Genomic DNA, 22,117 nt, shown 5'->3' on the forward strand with positions numbered 1-22,117 from the left:
TCTCTTCCAGGAGGAGGAGGGTCCAGAGGTGCTGCTGGTAAAGGAGGAGGGTCTGGGGAACCCTGAGGGGACCATGGTCATGGAGGACAACCAGACTACACCTCCTCCTGAAGCCACAGAGGAACCAGCTGAGCAGCACAGGACCACACACAGTCTCACTGAGGTGAGTCCACTGAACTACTGTCTGAATGGTATTAGCTCAGGGCCTGTATCCACAAAGCCTCTCAGAGTAGGAGTGCTGATCTAGGGTCAGTTTAGCCTTTTAGATCATAATGAGACCATGTAGACAGTATGAATAACATATGTAAAGATCCTAGATCTGCACTCCTACTCTGAGACTCTTTGTGGTTACGGGTCCAGGTCTTGACCATGCCTTTGAATTATAAAACTATTAAAGAGTGTCAAGTTATCAAATTAACTAATATGTTTGCATACTGTAGTTCTCATAGCAATCCCTCATTGCCCAATCAGAAGATGCTCCATAGCAGGGTGCTCATATCAGATGTCTTGATCCAACATCCTCTCACTCTGTATCTCTTACAGCCAGTAGACATGGAGGATGGGAAGCCTGATCTGCTGCTGGTCAAAGAGGAGACAATAGAAGACGAACCAGAGAGCATTGATCTGCTGACTGGACTAAAGATGGGGGAGCAAGGTAAGGGAGAAATACATACAGCCTACATACAGTAATAGATCTTCAATGGGAATAGTGATGCACATGGATAATATTCTTTCTTCATTCACATGAAATCAATACAACTTGTGTTTACATACAAAAACACACATTATAATGTATGAACTTGACCAGATAATTGACGAAAGAAAATCCATATGTAGAGTTCTCTTCCATGTTTGTAAAGTCTATTTTGTAACCTCTTCCTGCAGGTGGTTGGCTGGAGGGTAACAGAGGAGACTGGGTGGCCATCTTGGACTCCCAGACTCAGACGGGTGCAGCCAAGGGCCCCGGGGACGACAACATTAAGCAGGCCAGGACCAGAGGTGACATAGTGGAGGTCAGTGGCTGGGACAGCATCTTCAACTCTGGGCTGGGGAACAACAATGTTAACCACAACCAGAAACAGACAATGGAACACAAAACAAAATCCTAATTTAGTCTCCATGACAACAGACTGGCTGAGACCAGGGCGAGGCGTAGATTTGATCTGCATGGACGAGGTGGTGTTGGTATGAGGTAGGAGAGAACAGAAACAGACTCTGCTAACGATGCTCCGTCCTGCTCCTATAGTTGTGATTCAGAGAAACTGATGGGGCCTCAGGTTACCCCCCTAACAGGTGCTGCCTTCAGCCTGCCTTCTATAGGATCTATCAACTGGAACATGAACCCTGCGACAACACAGACACTCCCTGGCCTTCATCCTCCTCACACTCTCCTCAGCCATTGCCAGTGCCTCAACAATAAATGGCTACTCAAGCCCATTGACAAATTAGTAGTTGAGACGGAACAGGGGATACACACAGAGGAGAACCCGTTCAGCTGCCACCTGTGCCGGGCCAGTTCCTCCCACTCATCCAGCCTGAAGAGGCACCAGAGGGTCCACACAGGGGAGAAATCCTACAGCTGCCCCCAGTGTGAGAATCAAATCAAATGTATTTATGAAACCCTTTTTACATCAGCAGATGTCACTAAGTACTTATACAGAAACCCAGCCTAAAACCCCAGGGTTTAGAGCTTGAGGTAGTCACCTCATACAAGTACTTGGGAGTATGGCTAGACGATGCACTGTCCTCCTCTCAGCACATATCAAAGTTGCAAGCTAAAATTAAATATAGACTTGGTTTCCTTTATCGTAATCGCTCCTCTTTCACCCCAGCTGCCAAACTAACCCTGATTCAGATGACCATCCTACCTATGCTAAATTACGGAGACGTAATTTATAGGTTGGCAGGTAAGGGTGCTCTTGAGCGGCTAGATGTTCTTTACCATTCGGCCATCAGATTTGATACCAATGTTCCGAATAGGACACATCACTGCACTCTATACTCCTCTGTAAACTAGTCATCTCTGTTTACCCGTCGCAAGACCCACTGGTTGGTGCTTATTTATAAAACCCTCTTAGGCCTCACTCCCCCTTATTTGAGATATCTACTGCAGCCCTCATCCTCCACATACAACACCCGTTCTGACAGTCACATTCTGTTAAAGGTCCCCAAAGCACACACATCCCTGGGTCACTCCTCTTTTCAGTTCGCTGCAGCTAGCGTCTAGAACGAGCTGCAACAAACACTCAAACGGGAAAGTCTTCATTCAAAGACTCAATCATGGACACTCTTACTGACAGTTGTGGCTGCTTTGTGTGGTGTATTGTTGTCTTTGCCTTCTTGCCCTTTGTGCTGTTGTCTGTGCCCAATAATGTTTGTACCATGTTTTGTGCTGCTACCATGTTGTGTTGCTACCATGTTGTTTTGTTGTGTTTCTACCACGCTGTGTTGTCATGTGTTGCTGCCTTGCTATGGTGTTGTCTTAGGTCTCTCTTTATGTAGTGTTGTTTCTCTTGTTGTGATGTGTGTTTTGTCCTATATTTATATTGTATTTATTTTTAATCCCGCAGGAGGCCTTTTGCGTTTTGGTAGGCCGTCATTGTAAATAAGAATTTGTTCTTAACTGACTCGCTTAGTTAAATAAAGATTAAATAAAAAATAATTAAATAAAAGCCAGGAACTTAGGAAGAAACCTAGAGAGGAACCAGGGTCTGAGGAGTGGGCAGTCCTCTTCAGGCTGTGCCAGGTGGAGATTATAAGAGTACACGGCCATTAAGGCCAGATCATTCTTCATGTTCAAACATTCAAATCAAATCAAGGTTTGTGTTACGTGCGCCAAATACAACAGGTGTAGACCTTACAGTGAAATGCTTACTTACAGGCTCTAACCAATAGTGCAAAAAAGGTATTAGGTGAACAATAGGTAAGTAAAGAAATAAAAACAACAGTAAAAAGACAGTGAAAAACAGTAGCGAGGCTATATACAACAGCGAGGCTATAAAAGTAGCGAGGCTGCATACAGACACCGGTTAGACAGGCTGATTGAGGTAGTATGTACATGTAGATATGGTTAAAGTGACTATGCATATATGATGAACAGAGAGAAGCAGTAGCGTAAAGAGGGGTTGGCGGGTGGTGGGACACAATGCAGATAGCCCGGTTAGTCAATGTGCGGGAGCACTGGTTGGTCGGGCCAATTGGGGTAGTATGTACATATGTACATGAATGTATAGTTAAAGTGACTGTGCATATATGATAAACAGAGAGTAGCAACAGCGTAAAAGAGGGGTTGGGTGGGGCACACAATGCAAATAGTCCGGGTAGCCATTTGATTACCTGTTCAAAAGTCTTATGGCTTGGGGGTAAAAACTGTTGAGAAGCTTTTTTGTCCTAGACTTGTCATTCCGGTATTGCTTGCCGGAAGTAGTAGAGAGAACAGTCTATGACTGGGGTGGCTGGGGTTTTTGACAATTTTTAGGGCCTTCTTCTGACACCGCCTGGTGTAGCGGTCCTGGATGGCAGGCAGCTTAGCCCCAGTGATGTACTGGGCTGTACGCACTACCCTCTGTAGTGCCTTGCGGTCGGAGGCCGAGCAATTGCCATACCAGGCAGTGATGCAACCAGTCAGGATGCTCTCGATGTTGCAGCTGTAGAACCTTTTGAGAATCTCAGGACCCATGCCAAATCTTTTTAGTCTCCTGAGGGGGAATAGGCTTTGTCGTGCCCCCTTCACGACTGTCTTGGTGTGTTTGGACCTTTCTAGTTTGTTGGTGATGTGGACACCAAGGAACTTGAAGCTCTCAACCTGCTCCACTACAGCCCCGTTGATGAGAATGGGGGTGTACTCGATCCTCCTTTTCCTGTAGTCCACAATCATCTCCTTAATCTTGGTTACGATGAGGGATAGGTTGTTATTCTGGCACCACCCGGCCAGGTCTCTGACCTCCCCCCTATAGGCTGTCTCGTCGTTGTCGGTGATCAGGCCTACCACTGTTGCGTCGTCTGCAAACTTAATGATGGTGTTGGAGTCGTGCCTGGCCATGCAGTTGTGGGTGAACAGAGAGTACAGGAGGGGACTGAGCACGCACCCCTGGGGGGCTCCAGTGTTGAGGATCAGCGTGGTAGATGTGTTGCTACCTACCCTCACCACCTGGGGGCGGTCAGGAAGTCCAGGATCCAGTTGCAGAGGGAGGTGTTTAGTCCCAGGATCCTTAGCTTAGTGATGAGCTTTGAGGGTACTATCGTGTTGAACGCTGAGCTGTAGTCAATGAATAGCATTCTCACATAAGTGTTATTTTTGTCCAGGTGGGAAAGGGCAGTGTGGAGTGCAATAGAGACTGCATCATCTGTGGATCTGTTTGGAGGCATTACCAGCCTTTCAAAGCACTTCATGGCTACGGACGTGAGTGCTACGGGTCGGTAGTCATTTAGGCAGGTTACCTTGGTGTTCTTGGGCACAGGGACTATGGTGGTCTGCTTGAAACATGTTGGTATTACAGACTCAATCAGGGACATGGTGAAAATGTCAGTGAAGACACCTGCCAGTTGGTCAGCACATGCCCGGAGCACACGTCCTGGTAATCCGTCTGGCCCCGCAGCCTTGTGTATGTTGATCTGTTTAAAGGTCTTACTCACGTCGGCTACGGAGAGCGTGATCACACAGTCGTCCGGAACAGCTGATTCTCTGACCAGCAGGGTCAAATAATAATCACAGTGGTTGTGCAACAGGTCAGCACCTCAGGATAAAATGTCAGTTTGCTTTTCATAGCCGAGCATTCAGAGGTCGAGACAGCAGGTGCGGGGGAGAGTGAGAGAGAGGGCCGAAAACAGCAGGTCCGGGACAGGTTAGCACGTCTGGTGAACAGGCCAGGGTTCCATAGCCACAGGCAAAACAGCAGAAACCAGGTGGACTGGGAAAGGGGGCAGTCATCAGGCGAGGTAGTCCTGAGGCATGGGAGAGTTAGGGAGAATTAGAGGGAGCATATTTCATACAGGACAAGAGATAAGACAGGATAATTTCACCAGACAGACTGACCCTAGCCCCCCAGCACAGACTATTGCAGCATAGATACTGGAGGCTAAGGTGGGGGGGGGGCTCAGGGGACACTGCGGCCCTGTACAACGGTACCACCGGACAGGGCCAACCAGGCAGGATAAAACCCTGAACACTTTGCCAAAGCACAACACTAGAGGGATATCAACAGACCACCAACTTACTACCCTGACTCAAAGGCTGAGTATAGCCCATAAAGATCTCCTCCGCCGCAGAGGGGGCGCATAACTGGACAGAAAGATCACGTCAGTGGCTCAACCCACTCAAGTAATAGGGTCAGAGGCAGAGAATCCCAGTGGAGAGAGCAAGGGTGGTTCGTCACTCCAGTGCCTTGCCATTCACCTTCGCTCCCCTGGGACAGACTACTCAATCACAGGACCTCCTGAAGAGATGAGTCTTCAGTAAGGACTTAAAGGTTGAGACTGAGTCTGCGTCTCTCACATGGATAAGCAGACCATTCCATAAAAATTGAGCTCTATAGGAGAAATTCTAGGGATAATAAGGACGTCTGCGTCTTGTGACTAGCAAACGTGTAGGTATGTATGGCAGGACCAAATCGGTGAGAGTTGTAGGAGCAAGTCCATATAATGCTTTGTAGGTTAGCAGTAGAAACTTGAAATCAGTTCTAGCCTTAACAGGAAGCCAGTGTAGAGAGGCTAGCACTGGAGGAATATGATCAAATTGTTTGGTTCTAGATACTAGCAGCTGTATTTAGCACTAACTGAAGTTTATTTAGTGCTTTATCCGGGTAGCCGGAGAGTAGAGCATTGCAGTAGTCCAATCTAGAAGTGATAAAACATGGATTAGCTTTTCTGCATAATTTTTGGACAAAAGGTTTTAGATTTTTGCAATGTTACGAAGATGGAACATTTTTGCCCTTGAAATATTCTTGATATGTTTGTCAAAAGAGATCAGGGTCCAGAGCGATCCTTCAGTTTTATTTTAGACGACTGTACAACCATCCAGATTAATTGTCAGATCAAACAGCAGATCTCTTTGTTTCTTAGGACCTAGAACTTTGTCCGAGTTTAAATGTAAAACATTTGCTGCCATCCACTTCCTTATGTCTCCAACAGGCTTCCAGGGCAGGACATTTTGGAGCTTTACTATGTTTCATCAAAATGTAGAGGCACCAGAGGGTCTACATTGTTTGTATTTCATTCTGTTGGTTTTGGATGTATAGGTAACTGGATAAGGTAAACTGAGGAAAGAATGAGTTGATGAGACAGAGTAGATGATATGTAATGGAAAGGGAAAGTATCACATTGTACAACTGAATGCATTCAACTGAAAGGTGTCTTCCGCATTTAACCCAACCCTTCTGAATCAGAGAGGTGCGGGGGGCTGCCATAATCGACATCCACGTCTTCGGCGCCCAGGGAACAGTGGGTTAACTGCTTTGCTCAGAGGTTGGTGTAAGTGTAACCGATGTGAAATGGCTAGCTAGTTAGCGAGGTGCGCGCTAATAGCGTTTCAATCGGTGACGTCACTCGATCTGAGACCTTGAAGTAGTTGTTCCCCTTGCTCTGCAAGGGCCGCGGCTTTTGTGGCGCGATGGGTAACGATGCTTCTTGGGTGGCTGTTGTTGATGTGTGCAGAGGGTCCCTGGTTCGAGCCCAGGTAGGGGCGAGGAGAGGGACGGAAGTTAAACTGGTATATAAGGGTGTCTGTAAAAATGCTTCACTGGTGAAGTATAAACGCAACATGTAAAGTGTTGGTCCCATGTTTCATGAGCTGATATAAAAGATCCCCCAAAAATTCCAATACACACAAAAAGCTTATTTCTCTCCAATTTTGTGCACAAATTTGTTTACATCCCCGTTAGTGAGCATTTCTCCTTTGCCAAGATAATTCATCCACCTTAGAGGTGTGGCATATCAAGAAGCTGATTAAACAGCACGATCATTACACAGGGACAATAAAAGGGCACTCTAAAATGTGCAGTTTTGTCATACAACACAATGCCACAGATGCTTGCAATTGGCATGCTGACTGCAGGAATGTTCACCAGAGCTGTTGCCAGAGAATGTAATGTTAATTTCTCCTCCAACATGGTTTTAGGGAGTTTGGCATTACATCCAACCTGCCTCACAACCGTAGACCACGTGTATGGCGTCGTGTGGGCGAGCGGTTTGCTGATGTCAACATTGTGAACAGAGTGCTCCATGGTGGGGTTATGGTATGGGCAGTATTCTGCCCTTGAATTGCGTTCCCATGCAAAACTAGACAGATAGCTAACAACTAAGTCTTCAATAAAACTCCCAAGGCGTGATTTTTCTTGAATTAATATATTGAAAACGTTTATGTTGTGAAACTGCAAAATACAGAAAATAATATACTTTAGTATTCAATTCAAATCGACATATTGTAGCTGTACATTATACCTTTCAAGTTGAAGTTGCATGAATACAAAGCACGTGCCAATGTATCATGCATCTGGCATGACGCCAAACCATATAGCTAATTGTTACTCATATGGTAATTGGCTAACTCCTTTCATTACTGTAATAATGTGCAACCACCTCTGTACAATAACAAAGCATATTACACTAGAAGCAGTAACAAAACTTCAGTATTGTATGTTTTACAATTCGTTTACATGACGCACGAGCAAAGTAATACAGCTGACGGCATACATGAAAGGCAAGGCAATTTGTGTGAGTAAATGCAACCAACTAACATTGATAAGTAAGCAATTCTATCAATAACAAGATTATCATCACTAGCAATATGCTTGAATCGAATTTCCAAACAAATATTTTCTGAGGCTGAAGCGTGACAATAAATAACTACACTGAAAGACCTGCACCGTAGCGTTGTTTTTAGCTGCTTCTATGCGTGCAGAACGAATTCTCTACTTCCTGTTTACGTACAGTGTTTCTAAGTACCAGAAAGCTCCACTAGCGGGCGAATAACACCATGGAACACAATGAAAATCCATCTTAACCATTGTAATAAAAGTATCTGTTACCTTCTAATAGGATTGCAGCACAGGCGTGCAGAACGAATTCTCTACTTCCTGTTTACGTACAGTGTTTCTAAGTACCAGAAAGCTCCACTAGCGGGCGAATAACACCATGGAACACAATGAAAATCCATCTTAACCATTGTAATAAAAGTATCTGTTACCTTCTAATAGGATTGCAGCACAGGCAGGCATAAGCTACGGACAACGAACACAATTGCATTTTATTAATGGAAATTTGAATGCACAGAGATACAGTGACGAGATCCTGAGTCCCATTGTCGTGCCATTCATCTGCCACCATCACCTCCCTCATGTTTAAGCATGATAATGCACTGCCCCATGTCACAAGGATCTGTACACAATTCCTGGAAGCTGAACATTTCCCAATTATTCCATGGCCTGCATACTCACCAGACATGTCAGCCATTGAGCATGTTTGGGATGCTCTGGATCGACGTGTGCGATTGCGTGTTACAGTTCCCGCCAATATCCAGCAACTTTGCACAGCCATTGAAGAGGAGTGGGACAAGCTTCCACAGGCCACAATCAACAGTCTGATCAACTCTATGTGAAGGAGATGTGTCGCACTGCATACTGACTGGTTTTCTGATCCACGCCCCTACCATTTTTTTTAAAGGTATCTGTATACGTGACCAACAGATGCATTTCTGTATTCCCAGTCATGTGAAATCCATAGAGTAGGGCCTAGTTTATGTATTTACATTGACTGCTTTTCTTATATGAACTGTAACTCTTTTAAATTGTTGCATGTTGCGTTTATAATTTTGTTCAGTATAGGTTCCTTTAGGATGATACTGTTTTTTAATAGTGAGTTGAGGATATTGCCTTAATTCATGTTTACTTGACACAAAGTATTGAAGGTCTTTGTAATGTAATGTTTAACCTTGTCCAAAGTTTAAAAAAATGTACTTTAACAAAGCGAGGGTACCAGATTTACAGACAAATGTAGTGTTACCAAAGTGAGAAAGTTATTCTTCTTGTCACGTATCGTTTTGTGCAATAACAGTACTATACTTAACGTTATGTGAGTGTATGACCATCTTGTTGAAATTAAATACAAAATTGACTCTGTGCTGACTGACTTGGTTATTTTTGTATCATTACAGGGACTGAGTTTCCCTTATCTCAGTCGAACCTAAACATTATCCTTAATTCTTGAATCAACACATATGGATTAAAAAAAAATAATGAACTCCAATGGATCCATATTGTTGGGTACTTGAATCACAATGTTAGAGAATGGCTTGACTGTGGTTATTAATATTCATGTTTCTGTGTGTACAGCAAATAATTTCTTATATAAACCTTTATGTTTTTCTGTCCAATTTGTGTTTACAGTCTGCAGTCCATGAGGAACTGTTGATATCCGGTGTTGCTGGCGGGAGAGACTGGACCTCTGATGCGGCCGGTCACAAACCCTGGCCCCAGATCAGGACCCTGGATCAGGAGCCGTCACTCTTCCTTCCCGAGTCAGAACCAAGACTGAACCATGAGGGACAGAGACTCCACCGCCACACAGAACACAACCAGTGGACAGGTGGGCTGAACAACCTCAGTCCTGGTGGTCATCAGAGAGACAGAGGCTCCAGTCAGGGATCCAGTCTGCAGCCCAGACCCTTCTCTTCACAGTCTCAATGCAGGGATGAAGCAGGGCCTGGGGCTGGTAGAGATAGACCCTCCTGTTCCTATGATACAAACACCACTGTATCCATGATGAACAGAGCAGGTCACCCTGGGCTTCAGCCTTCACAGAGAGTGGTGGGAAACCCCCCTGGTGGGAGTCGAACAGGAAGTCTGTCTTCTCCTTCAGGGTTACGTCTAATTCCTGATGATTGGGTTCAAAGAAAGCCTGGACCTGGGTCTAGCCTTCCTCAACTACCTCATGGTTACCCCACCAATACAGACAGGGTCAGGATGGGCGTTCACCACAAGAGGTACCTAGCCGATAACACAGCACACAATCCCAACAACACCGAAACAATGGCTAGAGGTCAAGGAGGGAACTCAAAGACTAACCAGATGAGGGTGGTGGCTCCTGCTTCTACCTCCTCTGGTGTCATTGGGTCACAACGTGGGAGGCCAAACATTAAGACCGACGCTGACAAGCCATACGCCTGCCCCACATGTGGGAAGTGCTTTGCTGAGGCGAACTATGTGAAGATCCACCAGAGGGTCCACACAGGGGAGAAACCCTTCAGCTGTACCCAGTGTCACATGCGCTTCTCAGAGGCTGGCACCCTGAAGAGGCACCAGAGGGTCCACACAGGGGAGAAACCCTACAGCTGCCCTCAGTGTGAGAAAAGGTTCTCACACCAGCACCATCTGAAGAGGCACCTGAAGGTCCACACATGAGAAAGGCCATTCGCCTTCTCTGAGGTTCTCAGAGAGGAGCTACCTCAGGATACACCAGCAGAAAAACCATTATACTTCATAACATAAAAGGTAACCATTCCCTCCTCAGGGTACAGGAATCACTACTATAACCCCCTAGTTCCTTAGGGCCACCCAATAGCACATTGTCTCCCCATAATTGGTGTTAGTGTGGTGACATGCTGCCAACCTTCACTTTCTCTCATTAGCTTTAGTCCTGCCCTCTAACCTCTCATTCCCTATTTGTGTTTTTTTTGTTGCCTTAGATCTTCTCTTCCTCCAAGCTAACCCTTAAATATTTCTACCTCACATTTAGTAGTTCTCTCCTTTTGCCCACCTAACTATGCATGTACTTTTTGAGGGTGTCTCTTTCTCTGAGTTCCTTTTATTTGTGTGTACAGAACATGATTATTTTCTCATCTTTATCTCCCGTCTTATCTTCCTATTTCATGCTGCTCATTGGTTAACTGTTACAGTGGAAGCCCCCACTAGGCCCATCCCCAAGCCTCGCAGCAAAGCTCTGGATAGGCTCGGTCAGGTGGACCAGATCCATAGAGCCAATCGGGGTGCTTCTTAATCTTCTCTCAAGAAAAAAGATTCATTTTCATTACTGTCAACAGAAAAGAGCCACAGATGCATTTGGAATAACGATAGGGACAGTGTTGAATATTCCTGAATAGAATATTGCATCTAGACATTGTGTGATATAAACAGTATAATGCATATATAAGTCTAAAAGGTATATTACATAGTGTTTGTACTGTGTAGGATATAAATGTTCACCAATGCCTATTTCATTACATCAATTTAACTACTTTATTTTTTACCAAGACACTTTTAATGAGAATTAATGCAGTTCATCAAGTTAATGCAGATTATTTTGTTGAGACTTGTATGTGCGGTTTTCATATGGTGTATTTTTTAAATTTTATTTAAATAAATGTTTAATAAACACAAAAAACTTTCAGAGACTCTCTTTAGTATACATCACATCTGATCTCACCCTATTCTCCATACACCCGAAAGCTTTACAGCTAATATACACTCACTAAATATACCTACACAAACATCTATTGTACAAATAGTTTAGTCAGGTTTGTCTGATGAATTTTGATGTATTATTACTTATTTTTTTACCCATATTTATGTCCACCATGATGGGTTTAACAACAATGAAGTCATTCTGTAACTACAGTATAGGACTCAAACGTAGTCAGCCTGGTCTCAGAGCAAAACATATTATGTTTTACTAATATCCATGCCACTCCATTTAGCATGATATGTTACTTTACGTTAGGTTACATTACATTGGCCTACATAAATCAGGGACAATCAAATTAGTATATGTTACTTTTGGTATGACAGTAGGTTACTTAAAGCAAAAACAAAAAGAGGGTGGTTGGTCAGGGGGGATGGGTGGGCGCATAAAGCAAACTTCTAGCAACCCAATGGTTGCGTGTTTTCATGGACAAATTTAGCATTTTTGCTAATTTGCAACTACTTGCTACTTTAACTACTCAGCATGTTAGCTAACCATTCCCCTAAAGCTAACCTTAGCTCTAATCTAAAAAAGGTACAGGGGTTGTTCAGTCCAGTGGTGGATGTAAATATTTTCCCCCATAATCCTGGACTATCGGACCAAAATCATATTGTTTGCAATCGCAACAGATACTGCTCAGACCACAAACAAGGATTATCAAAAATTGCGCTATAAATTCTCAGACAACCCAAAGATTCCTAGATGCCCTTCCAGACCCCCTCCACCTACTCAAGGATGTCAGAGTACAAAATTCACTTAACCACCTAACCGAGGATTTAACATTGAATAATACCCTAGATGCAGTCGCACCTCTAAAAACAAAAAACATTTGTCACAAGAAATCCCTGCTATACACTAAATACACAAGCCCTGAAACAAGCTTCCAGAAAATTGGAACGGAAATGGGGCTCCACCAAACTGGAAGTCTTCATTCTAACTTGGAAAGATAGTATCATGCAATATCGAAGAGCCCTCACTGCTGCTCGATCAGCCTACTTTTCCAACCTAATTGAGGAGAATAAAAACAATCCATATTTTATTTTTGATACTGTCGCAAAGCTAACTAAAAAGCAGCATTCTCCAATAAAGGATGGCCTTCACGTCAGCAGTGATGAATTCTTGATCATAAAAATACAAAAAATATACGGATTTCTCAAACTCAGTTGTCCAGAACTACCAGGACACAGAGTCAATGAAGGCACTCAAGTTTTTTAATCCCGTATCTCTCGACACATTAACGAAAATAGTCATGGCCTCTAAACCTTCTAGCTGCCTACTGGACCCTATTCCAACCAAACTACTGAGAGAGCTACTTCCTGTGCTTGGCCCTGCTATGTTTAACATAATAAACAGCTGCCTAATACTCCAGATGTGAACCAAACTCACTGGAAGTGGCAGTAATAAAGCCTAAACCGAAAAATCCAAACCTTGTCTCGAAAATGTAAAAAATTACCAGCCTATATCAAATATCCCATTCCTCTCTCTCTCAAAAAAAAGCTGTAGCACATTGACACATACAAATAATGTTTACAAAACTCTCCAGTCTAATTTTCGACACCATCATAGTACTGAGACTGCACTCGTGAAGGTGGTAAATTACCTTTTAATGGCGTCAGACCAAGGCTCTGCATCTGTTCTCGTGCTCCTAGACCTTAGTGCCGCTTTTGACACCATCAATCACGAAATTATTTGTGGTAAACACGGTTTAGTTCTTGCCTGGGTTAGATCTTATCTGTCGTAATGATATCAGTTCATCTCTGTGGATTTACGTTGATAAAAAGATCTAACACAACATTAGGTAATAATATATGCATTATTATGGATTTGTAATCATCTATAATGGGGCGGTCATTTTGGACCGGGAACACAGAATTAATTAACATGAAACGAACACAACAGGAGGGTTAACCAAACCCTTTGAGCTATGACCGCAACCAATAAGATCCTTTCTCAGTGTAAATGGAAGTGGGGTGTCTTGATTTGGCTCATAGAGAATGATTTAAACATCTAGTGACCAAAAGGCCAATGCACCATTGAGGGCTTTTGGTAATTTTAATGTAGTCAACATGTTGGGACTTCCTGGTAACCCTGTTGGAGTCATGTCCAACCGGGTCATCAGCCAATCGTGAATAAGAAAATGTACTAATTCAAAATGGAGATTGTCTCAATGGCACTGTCCATGCTATCACTGAAGCTATACAAATATGAGTCCTCTATCTATCTCTATGATTTGTCTAGTTCTCTCTGACTTATAACGCAGACGTGGAAGAATGGGGAGAAAGGCGCCAGGCTCAAACCTACGTCTTCTGAATATATACCTAGTAATGGTGTTAAAGAGTACAAATCAACTACTGAGTGTGAGATCCTGTCTCCTGTTACAACAAGTCACCAACGAGGGTGTGACATGGTGTTTGGAAGTGAGCCAGACCAGGATGAAGTACCTGAGGTGACAGGTGTGGTAGAGACTTCCAACGCCCTGAGAGGTGGATTCTATTTCTTGGGCCAACCCGTACATTGTTTCAAGCGGAGTAAATGACAAACTGGGAACTGTACATCTGTCAAAGTTTTGAGAAGTGGAATTGTTTAGCTTTTTTGAGCATCCTCTGCCCAGAGGCAGCGGGGAAACTGTGCCACGTGCCTCTGGGATTGACATGTGTAGTGCTTTGTTCTTCGGAGCAGGGTGCCACTCAAAGAAGTGATCAGGTGGGTAGCATTGAGTGTAGAGGTGGATATAATGAAAAATAATATTCCTGGTGTTTGGTGAGACGTAGACCTGGTGGCAATGGCGAGACTGAGAATACGGTCTGTCTTGTTGAGCTTTGACAGAGTTTCTACCTGATAAGGTCAGGTTAGGTTATATTTGCTAAACTGTGTGGGCCTATGTTCCGAACCCGCTACGGTGCTTTATGTGCTAAGGATTCGGACATATTGCAGCAGTGTGTAGAAAGGAGATCCCGTGATGTGGGAAAGGTACAGGAGGGCATAATCAGAGGTAGTGTAAAGTTGGGATAAAGAAAGCAGTCTCCACTGTGGGGGCGCCCATGCAGCTGGGGATCCGAAGTGCCCTTTGAAAGAGTCAGGTTGAGATTGCCAGAGTTCGAGAGGGGTAGAAAGTGTCCTATTCTGAGGCAGTGAAGAGAGTATAGGATAGCCTAAGGGTGAGTGATTAGACTGGGAGCCCCCCTGTGAATAAGAGAGGGATCCAGAGAGGATTAGTTTTAGTAAGGTTGGATTTCTTGTGTTTATTGCAATGGATATTAATTGTACTGCACTGATGAAGCGTGAATCCCAGAAAAAACATGTGGTAATGGAAGTAGCAGAGACATTTGTGGGTGCAAGAGATCTACAGGGGGGGTTTAAGTGAAGGGGTTCCATGCTCCTGGTCTGTTGGCCTGGAGTAGAATCTGGTAGGGCTAAAGTAGTGGGATAGGGGTGGTGCGTTTTTGAGGTATAGTGGTGTATATGTGTAGGGTTATCAGGGACGGGCAACTCCAGTCCTTGGGGACCAGAGTGGTGTCACACTTTTCCCCCATCCCTAGCAAACACAGCTGATTAAAATAATTGCATTCTTAACTGAAGGTCATAATTAGTTGATTATTGGAGTCATGTTTGTTAGCTGGGGGAAAAGTGTTACACCAATCAGGTCCCATCCCTGGATTAGATGGTGGTGAGACTTATTCCCCTTTTTGTGTGACAATGTGCAATTCACACTCCGACCTGTGAAAGGCAGCAATACTTGTATAGTCTGGCGGGAACTCACACAAAGAAGTACACGGAAGTCAACAAGAACAATTTCCACGATAGCGTTTTGTTGTTGTTATTTAGACGTTTATAAACACCCTGGAACCTAAAATATGATTAATTTAACTGCAACGCATCACATACTTACCATATGTAGTGTTTAATTCGCGTTGGAGACAGGACTTGGTTGATAGATGTTATCTAGTTAACGCTACCTAGCTATCTGCTAACGTTAAGCTAACAATGGCTAACTGTATGGTTTTTCACACTCAAATAGCCTCCGTCATGGAGGTGCTAGCGAATGCAGCCGTGGCAGAGATCTGTAAACTAGTAGATGACGACTATGCAGTGTTTCGTTTGGAAATAAATCAAAGCCAGAAAGAAAACAGGACATTGCGGAGGAAACTACTGGAACTGAAGGTGGCACGGGAGCGCGCAGAGAGGACCGTGCGAGAGCGCGTTCTCGCCAGTCGTCCCAGTAGTGTCAAGATCCTTGACCGATACAGAGGAATGGCAAGAGGTACATTTTGCAGAAGGCCGAGACTGGGTGGCCTGTCGCCATTCATATAAATATATATATAATAAATAGCTGGTCAGTTTTAGGATAGTATGCAATAATTCCCCTGATTACTTAGCTATCTTGCACAAAGACACAATATCATATTCTAACCAGATTCTTGATTTACTGCATTTCATATTATTTACTCAATGAAAACAATGATGCATGGAACATAATACATCAAGCAATAAATAGTATATCAGGAAGTTAGAGGTGTTACCTTACATTCTTGCCAATTGTAGACAATGTCAATATTGTACAATATAGTGTTGAACATTGACAGTAGCTAACCTAACCACCTATTTCCCCCCAATCACTCTCTCAGGTGAAGGACATCTCACTGGAGGCCACAGGAGCTTTGTGAAGCCAGCGGGACACAATACATGGAGAGATGACCAACCAATCACTGTTGATGAGGGGAGTGGAACCTCAACCCAGAACATTATTGTGATAGAGGTCAGTGTAATAGTGTTGCATAAAAAATGTGTTACTTGGTAAATGTAATGTGCCCATTTATTTCAGAAAGGGTCCTCTCAGCTATGTACATCCTCATTTATCTGCCATAGGGGAGCTTGTGAGACTTCCCTATGACATTGTTATCCTGTTCAACTCATGTACCAGTAATAACCACCTCTCTTCTTGTGTCAGTCTGCAGATGCAGAGGCTGCAGGTCCTGGGGTCAAGCAGGAGAGGTCTGAAGGAGAGGAAGACCTACGGCACAGCAGAGACATCCAAGCTGGAGCGCCCCCTGTAGCCACGGAGGATTCCGCCCCAGCGCAGCCGAGGACCCGACACAGCATCAGTGGAATGCAGAACGCTGCCCTCAAGTCAGAGTCCGACACCGAGACTTTAACTGTAGCACACATGTTGTTACACACAGGATCTGACCACAGATCAGACCCAGAGAGACTAGGGCCACTGGCCTGTCCTCCTGCTCCCGGCTCAGAATATTTACCAGTATTTCACCAGAGCCAGAGGACGGTTAATTCCTGTGGGGATGTTGAGGGCGACGCATTAGACACTGGCAGTGATGATCCATCTTGTTCTTACGCTACAGAAATAGATCCTGGCAAAATGCCCTTGGGTTTAGAGACACAGACTGATCTGTCTAGAGGTGACTGGAACCAGTACAGTAATAGGTTATACTCTGAAGGGTGCCAAGATAAGAAAGGGGGGGTTATAATGGTAGATGAGGTGAAAGTGGAGGGCGACGCTCCTCCCACATGGAATGCAGATAGTCACCTCGGAGAAAGACACTCACAGGGCAGAGATTTCTTAAATTACAGGGGAAGCTTAGAGACAAATCTAAATGTCGCCACTCACTCCTCTTTACATGCGTTCAGGGGTCGTGACCCAGTGTTCACGTCGATGGCACCTTCCGATTCACATGGTGACGTCCTTTTCGATCAGGTATTGGACTCAAACAACACGGCTAGAACCCAGGCTCAGGGGGAAGGAGCCACATCAGGCAATAGTAAAGAGAAAAGATTCCTCTGCATGTTCTGTAACAAAGGCTTCAGCTGTCCCCAGAAGGTGGAGAGGCACCAGAGGGTCCACACAGGGGAGAAACCCTTCAGCTGTACCCAGTGTGAGAAGAGGTTCTCCCGCCAGGACAACCTAAAGATGCACCAGAGGGTCCACACAGGGGAGAAACCCTTCAGCTGTACCCAGTGTCACATGCGCTTCGCCCTGGCAGGCAACCTGAAGATGCACTTGAAGGTCCACACGGGAGAAAGGCCATTCGCCTGTACACACTGTGGGAAGAGGTTCTCCGAGAGGAGATACCTCAGGATACACCAGCAGAAAAACCATTCCACTCTATGATATAGAAAGTAACCATTCCACTCGATAGCTTCTGACGTTTAGATCAAACCCTGCATTAAAGACAAAGATGAATTTGTCAGCAGAAAAGATCCACTGATTACTTTTGACTTATCATAGCTGCCTTTTTTCAGTATAGGACTCAAATGTAGTGGGGATGGGTAAACTCTCCATGTTGATAGTGTGTTTATTATCTGTGTGTTCGTATATGTCTGTGTCCTCTGTATCACCTCTCTTCCAGGAGGAGAATCCAGAGGGTCGATTTATATATTACACTAGATGACTGATAAGGGGCACTGTTTTGAAACCACGCCTCCATCTTGGCACTCCCCCACCCATGTAAAAAATATTTTGGAAGCTACAGAAATGAATTTATTAATCTGCATTTGTTTTTGCCATGTTTATTATATTACAGACATCTTAATGCATACTTTAAATTATATTATGTAAGCTAAACATAATTTTTTTTAAAGGAAAATTAAAACATTTTCCTTAAGTATAATTTTTTAAAGGTTCTAATATTACTGTCCCTACTAGAAAAAAAAATACTTAAAGCTGCAATATGTAACTTTTTGGCGACCTGACCAAATTCACATAGAAATGTGAGTTATAGATCTGTCATTCTGATTGAAATCAAGTCTAAGAAGTGATAATTTTTGCGTCTTTTACTTTCCGTTTTGTACACCAGCTTCAAACAACTGAAGTATAATATTTTTGGTCATGGAAAATATATTTCACAGCGGTTTAGATGGTAGATTGATTCTCTGCACTATACTTACTTGTTTTGTCACAAACGGAAATTAGGTGAACTATTTAAGCAATAAGGGCAGAGGAGGTGTGGTATATGGCAAATATACCATGGCTAAGGGCTGTTCATATGCGCAACGCGGAGTGCCTGGACACAGCCCTTAGCCATGGTATATTGGCCATATATCACAAACCCCCGAGGTGCCTTATTGTTATTATAAACTGGTTACCAACGTAATTAGAGCAGTAAAAATACATATTTTGTCATACCCGTGGTATAGGGTCTGAAATACCATGGCTGTCAGCCAATCAGCATTCAGGGCTCGAACCACCCAGTTTATAATTGAATTTGAACAACCAGGAAATGGGGGAGCGATTTCTGCATAGTGCAGCTTTAAATACATGTAATTTTGTCCTTGAAACATTTGAATTGAAATACTGTAGAACTCCATTCTTTCCTATGGAGGACATGCTCCTTCTGGGGAGTGTCAATATGGCTTACCGGTGGCTTCAAAGCCTCTCACTGGGCAATAGGTCGTTATCAATAAAACGTCACAATAAGATGCAGAGTGTTCGATTTGCCTGCTTGAGGGGCAAGGAGACTCCAGCTCCTCTAAAACCATTGACAACTGCGTGTCGTTTTCAAGGGATTGTTAAATAAATGTTAACTATTTGGTTGTAATATCATCACCTCGTCAGAACTATACATTTCCATGCAAAACAATTGTGCACATGTAGCTACATCAAAGTTATACAGCCAATAACTGCATGCTTTTAATTATCAGTAAACATCAATTGATCATGTCATTTCAGATATTTGAGGGTAGCCCACGATATCCTCTCAGTAGTGGCCACTATTAATTGTATAATTGCGTGATATAAAAGTGAACTATATCTGATAAGTATGAGTGGTTTAGGTTAATATCCCATCCTTTGTGGGCTCTGCCAGTCAAGCAGCAGAAGGGCGCATTTGCCGTTGCAATGTTAGCAGATAATGTTTACTTTGCAAGTTTTTCAGAGTGTATTATTACGATTGCTGCTGACAGACATGATAGGCTACATTGACTGATGAACCACGTCAAATTGGCTAGCTAGCTAGCAAATAACAGATCACGTCAATATGGCTGGTTAACAAGCCAACTTTCAGAGGATAAACTAGATGGCTATATACAAATATTGTTTGATTTGCGTGCCATCTATAATGGTGATGACAGTAGTCCGACTGACAACCTTACCAGGATGACTTGACGATGTCAAGCTAAATTACGCATGTTGTTTGCTTAGCTAGCTAATGTTGATGATTCGTTACTAGAGAAATGAGACCAAGTTAAGACGCTGGACAGGGTGGATCGGTATATAGTAAGACAGTTTATTCGGATGTAAAGATATCTGAGCAAAACGTGCACGGACTCGTTCATTTAGCTCAGAGGGGACTAGCCGAAGAGTCCCTAGACATGGTGTGCATTACATTTCATACAGTAAATGACGTAGGTAGATTCTGGTAGATCGTGCGCCTGACTGGTCGTTGGAAGTGGAGGCCTGTCCCCTCCATGCTGGTGTTATTGTCCCATTGGCTCTTGGCACTGTTCTTTGTTCTCAGAGACCCAGCCTGAAACAGGGGTGTGTGTGTGTGTGTGTGTGTGTGTGTGTGTGTGTGTGTGTGCATGCGTGTGCTAGTTTAGTGTGGTATGCATGTCTGGGTTGTTTCTGCAGTGACAAGATGTTGTTGCAGACACCCGCGGCTGGCGCCCGAGGTCAGAGCGCCCCCCCGAGGTCAGAGCTCATAAAAGGTCTGAGTCAGCCATCTGTCTCTGTGTGTGGGAGTGAGGTTAGTATCTGTTAGAGGCAGAACGTGTTTAACTGAGGGGTGTAGCAAAGTGTCACAACCAAGTCTGCTTTAATAAAGAAGCCATTATAACAATATTATAGCTATGTGTTAAGGTCAATAAAAACATCATTTATTACACTAACTACATGCCAAATTGATAGGCTACCATCGGTTATCTGTGTGAACGCTGCGTGTAACACATCCGGTGTCAGGATAAATAAAAAGCAAGGTCTGCTAACTTTCTTTAATTATGTTTAATTACCGCAAACAATGAATGGCAAATGCAATTTTCGTATATACGGGTTCGCTGTATCACCACGCAGGGTAAAAGCAGGGAACTGGCAGGAAGTACGTAAACAGCTGTTCTTATACCGTGATGACGTAGTTCCAACGCGTCAGGGAACTGGCAGGAAGTACGTAAACAGCTGTTCTTATACCGTGATGGCGTAGTTCCAACGCGTCTGTTGGCCTATCACAGTAGAGGCTGAGCACGGTTTAGACTCTTGCTCCGCCTTTGGGGGCACCCGGACTTGTCCAAGCCCCTTGGCGCTTTCCTTTGTCCACATCTGGTTGCTGGGTAGATTAGCTCCGTCTTGTGTCTCCCCCTTGAATCTCCCCCTTGAATCTTCACTCAAACATTTCTTAATATGGTACTGATCAGTCCCCCAACCTCCCTGGTTGGCCTAGAGTGATGTACCCCTCCCCTCTCCAGACTGACCACAGCTTTTATGGCCTGTGTTGGTCAGTCCTTACACACCTACACACACACACCCATCTGTATTGTTTGTGTGTGTGTGTAACAAAACAACATTAATCTTCAAACAATATGCTAACAGGCTATAGTGCATAAACATAAATCCTAACATCTGAAAATACAGTGCCTTTTTAAAAAACATTTATTTCACCTTTATTTAACCAGGTAGGCCAGTTGAGAACAAGTTCTCATTTACAACTGCAACCTAGCCAAGATAAAGCAAAGAAGTGCGACACAAACAACAACACAGAGTTACACATGAAATAAACAAACTTACAGTCAATAACACAACACAATCGAAAAAATCAATATACAGTGTGTGCAAATGAGGTAAGATTAGGGAGGTAAGGCAATAAATAGGCGTAGTGGAGAAGTATTTACAATTTAGCAATGAACACTGGAGTGATAGATGTAGATGTGCAGAAGATGAATGTGAAGTTTAGAAGCTTCTGATAGGCTAATTGACATCATTTGAGTCAATTGGAGATGTACCTGTGGATGTATTTCAAGGCCTACCTTCAAACTCAGGGCCTTTTTGGGTGACATCATGGGAAAATCTAAAGAAATCAGCCAAGACCTCAGAAAAAAAATTGTGGACCTCAACAAGTCTGGTTCATCCTTGGGAGTAATTTCCAAATGCCTGAAGGTACCACGTTCATCTGTACAAACAATAGTACGCAAGTATAAACACCATGGGACCACGCATCTGTCATACCGCTCAGGAAGGACAATGGACAAGAACCCCAAGCATACATCCAAAGTTGTGGCAAAATGGCTTAAGGACAACAAAGTCGAGGTATTGGAGTGGCCATGACAAAGCCCTGACCTCAATCCTATAGAAAATGTGTGGGCAGAACTGAAAAAGTGACTTAGTGACCTAGTTAGTTACACCAGCTCTGTCAGGAGGAATGGGCCAAAATTCACCCAATTTTTTTGTGGAAAGCTTGTGGAAGGCTATCCGAAACGTTTGACCCAAGTTAAACAATGTAAAGGCAATGCTACCAAATACTAATTGAGTGTATGTGAACTTCTGACCCACTGGGAATGTGTTGAAATAAATAAAATCTGAAATAAATAATTATCTCTACTATTATTCTGACATTTCACATTCTTAAAATAAAGTGGTGATCCTAACTGACCTAAGACAGGGAATGTTGACTAGGATTAAATGTCAGGAATTGTGAAAAACTGAGTTTAAATGTATTTGGCAAAGGTG

The 22,117-nt window shown here is 43.6% G+C and overlaps 1 protein-coding gene across 1 annotated transcript in view; it reads left to right on the top strand.

The window, feature by feature from the left end:
- LOC139566698 (uncharacterized) overlaps positions 1-20,385 on the top strand; it is a 58,410-nt gene extending 38,025 nt beyond the window's left edge. Inside the window, exons 13-20 of the mRNA XM_071387948.1 lie at positions 11-163; positions 544-655; positions 886-1,013; positions 9,381-10,391; positions 13,712-13,909; positions 15,412-15,712; positions 16,077-16,207; positions 16,400-20,385. Of these exons, the coding sequence (XP_071244049.1) occupies positions 11-163; positions 544-655; positions 886-1,013; positions 9,381-10,391; positions 13,712-13,909; positions 15,412-15,712; positions 16,077-16,207; positions 16,400-17,575 (3,210 nt within the window). The 3' untranslated portion in view covers positions 17,576-20,385. The remainder of the gene's footprint in view (positions 1-10; positions 164-543; positions 656-885; positions 1,014-9,380; positions 10,392-13,711; positions 13,910-15,411; positions 15,713-16,076; positions 16,208-16,399) is intronic.
- The last annotated feature ends 1,732 nt before the right edge of the window (positions 20,386-22,117 follow it).

Source organism: Salvelinus alpinus, chromosome 39 (genome assembly GCF_045679555.1).
Source record: "Salvelinus alpinus chromosome 39, SLU_Salpinus.1, whole genome shotgun sequence".
Classification (NCBI taxonomy): domain Eukaryota; kingdom Metazoa; phylum Chordata; class Actinopteri; order Salmoniformes; family Salmonidae; genus Salvelinus; species Salvelinus alpinus.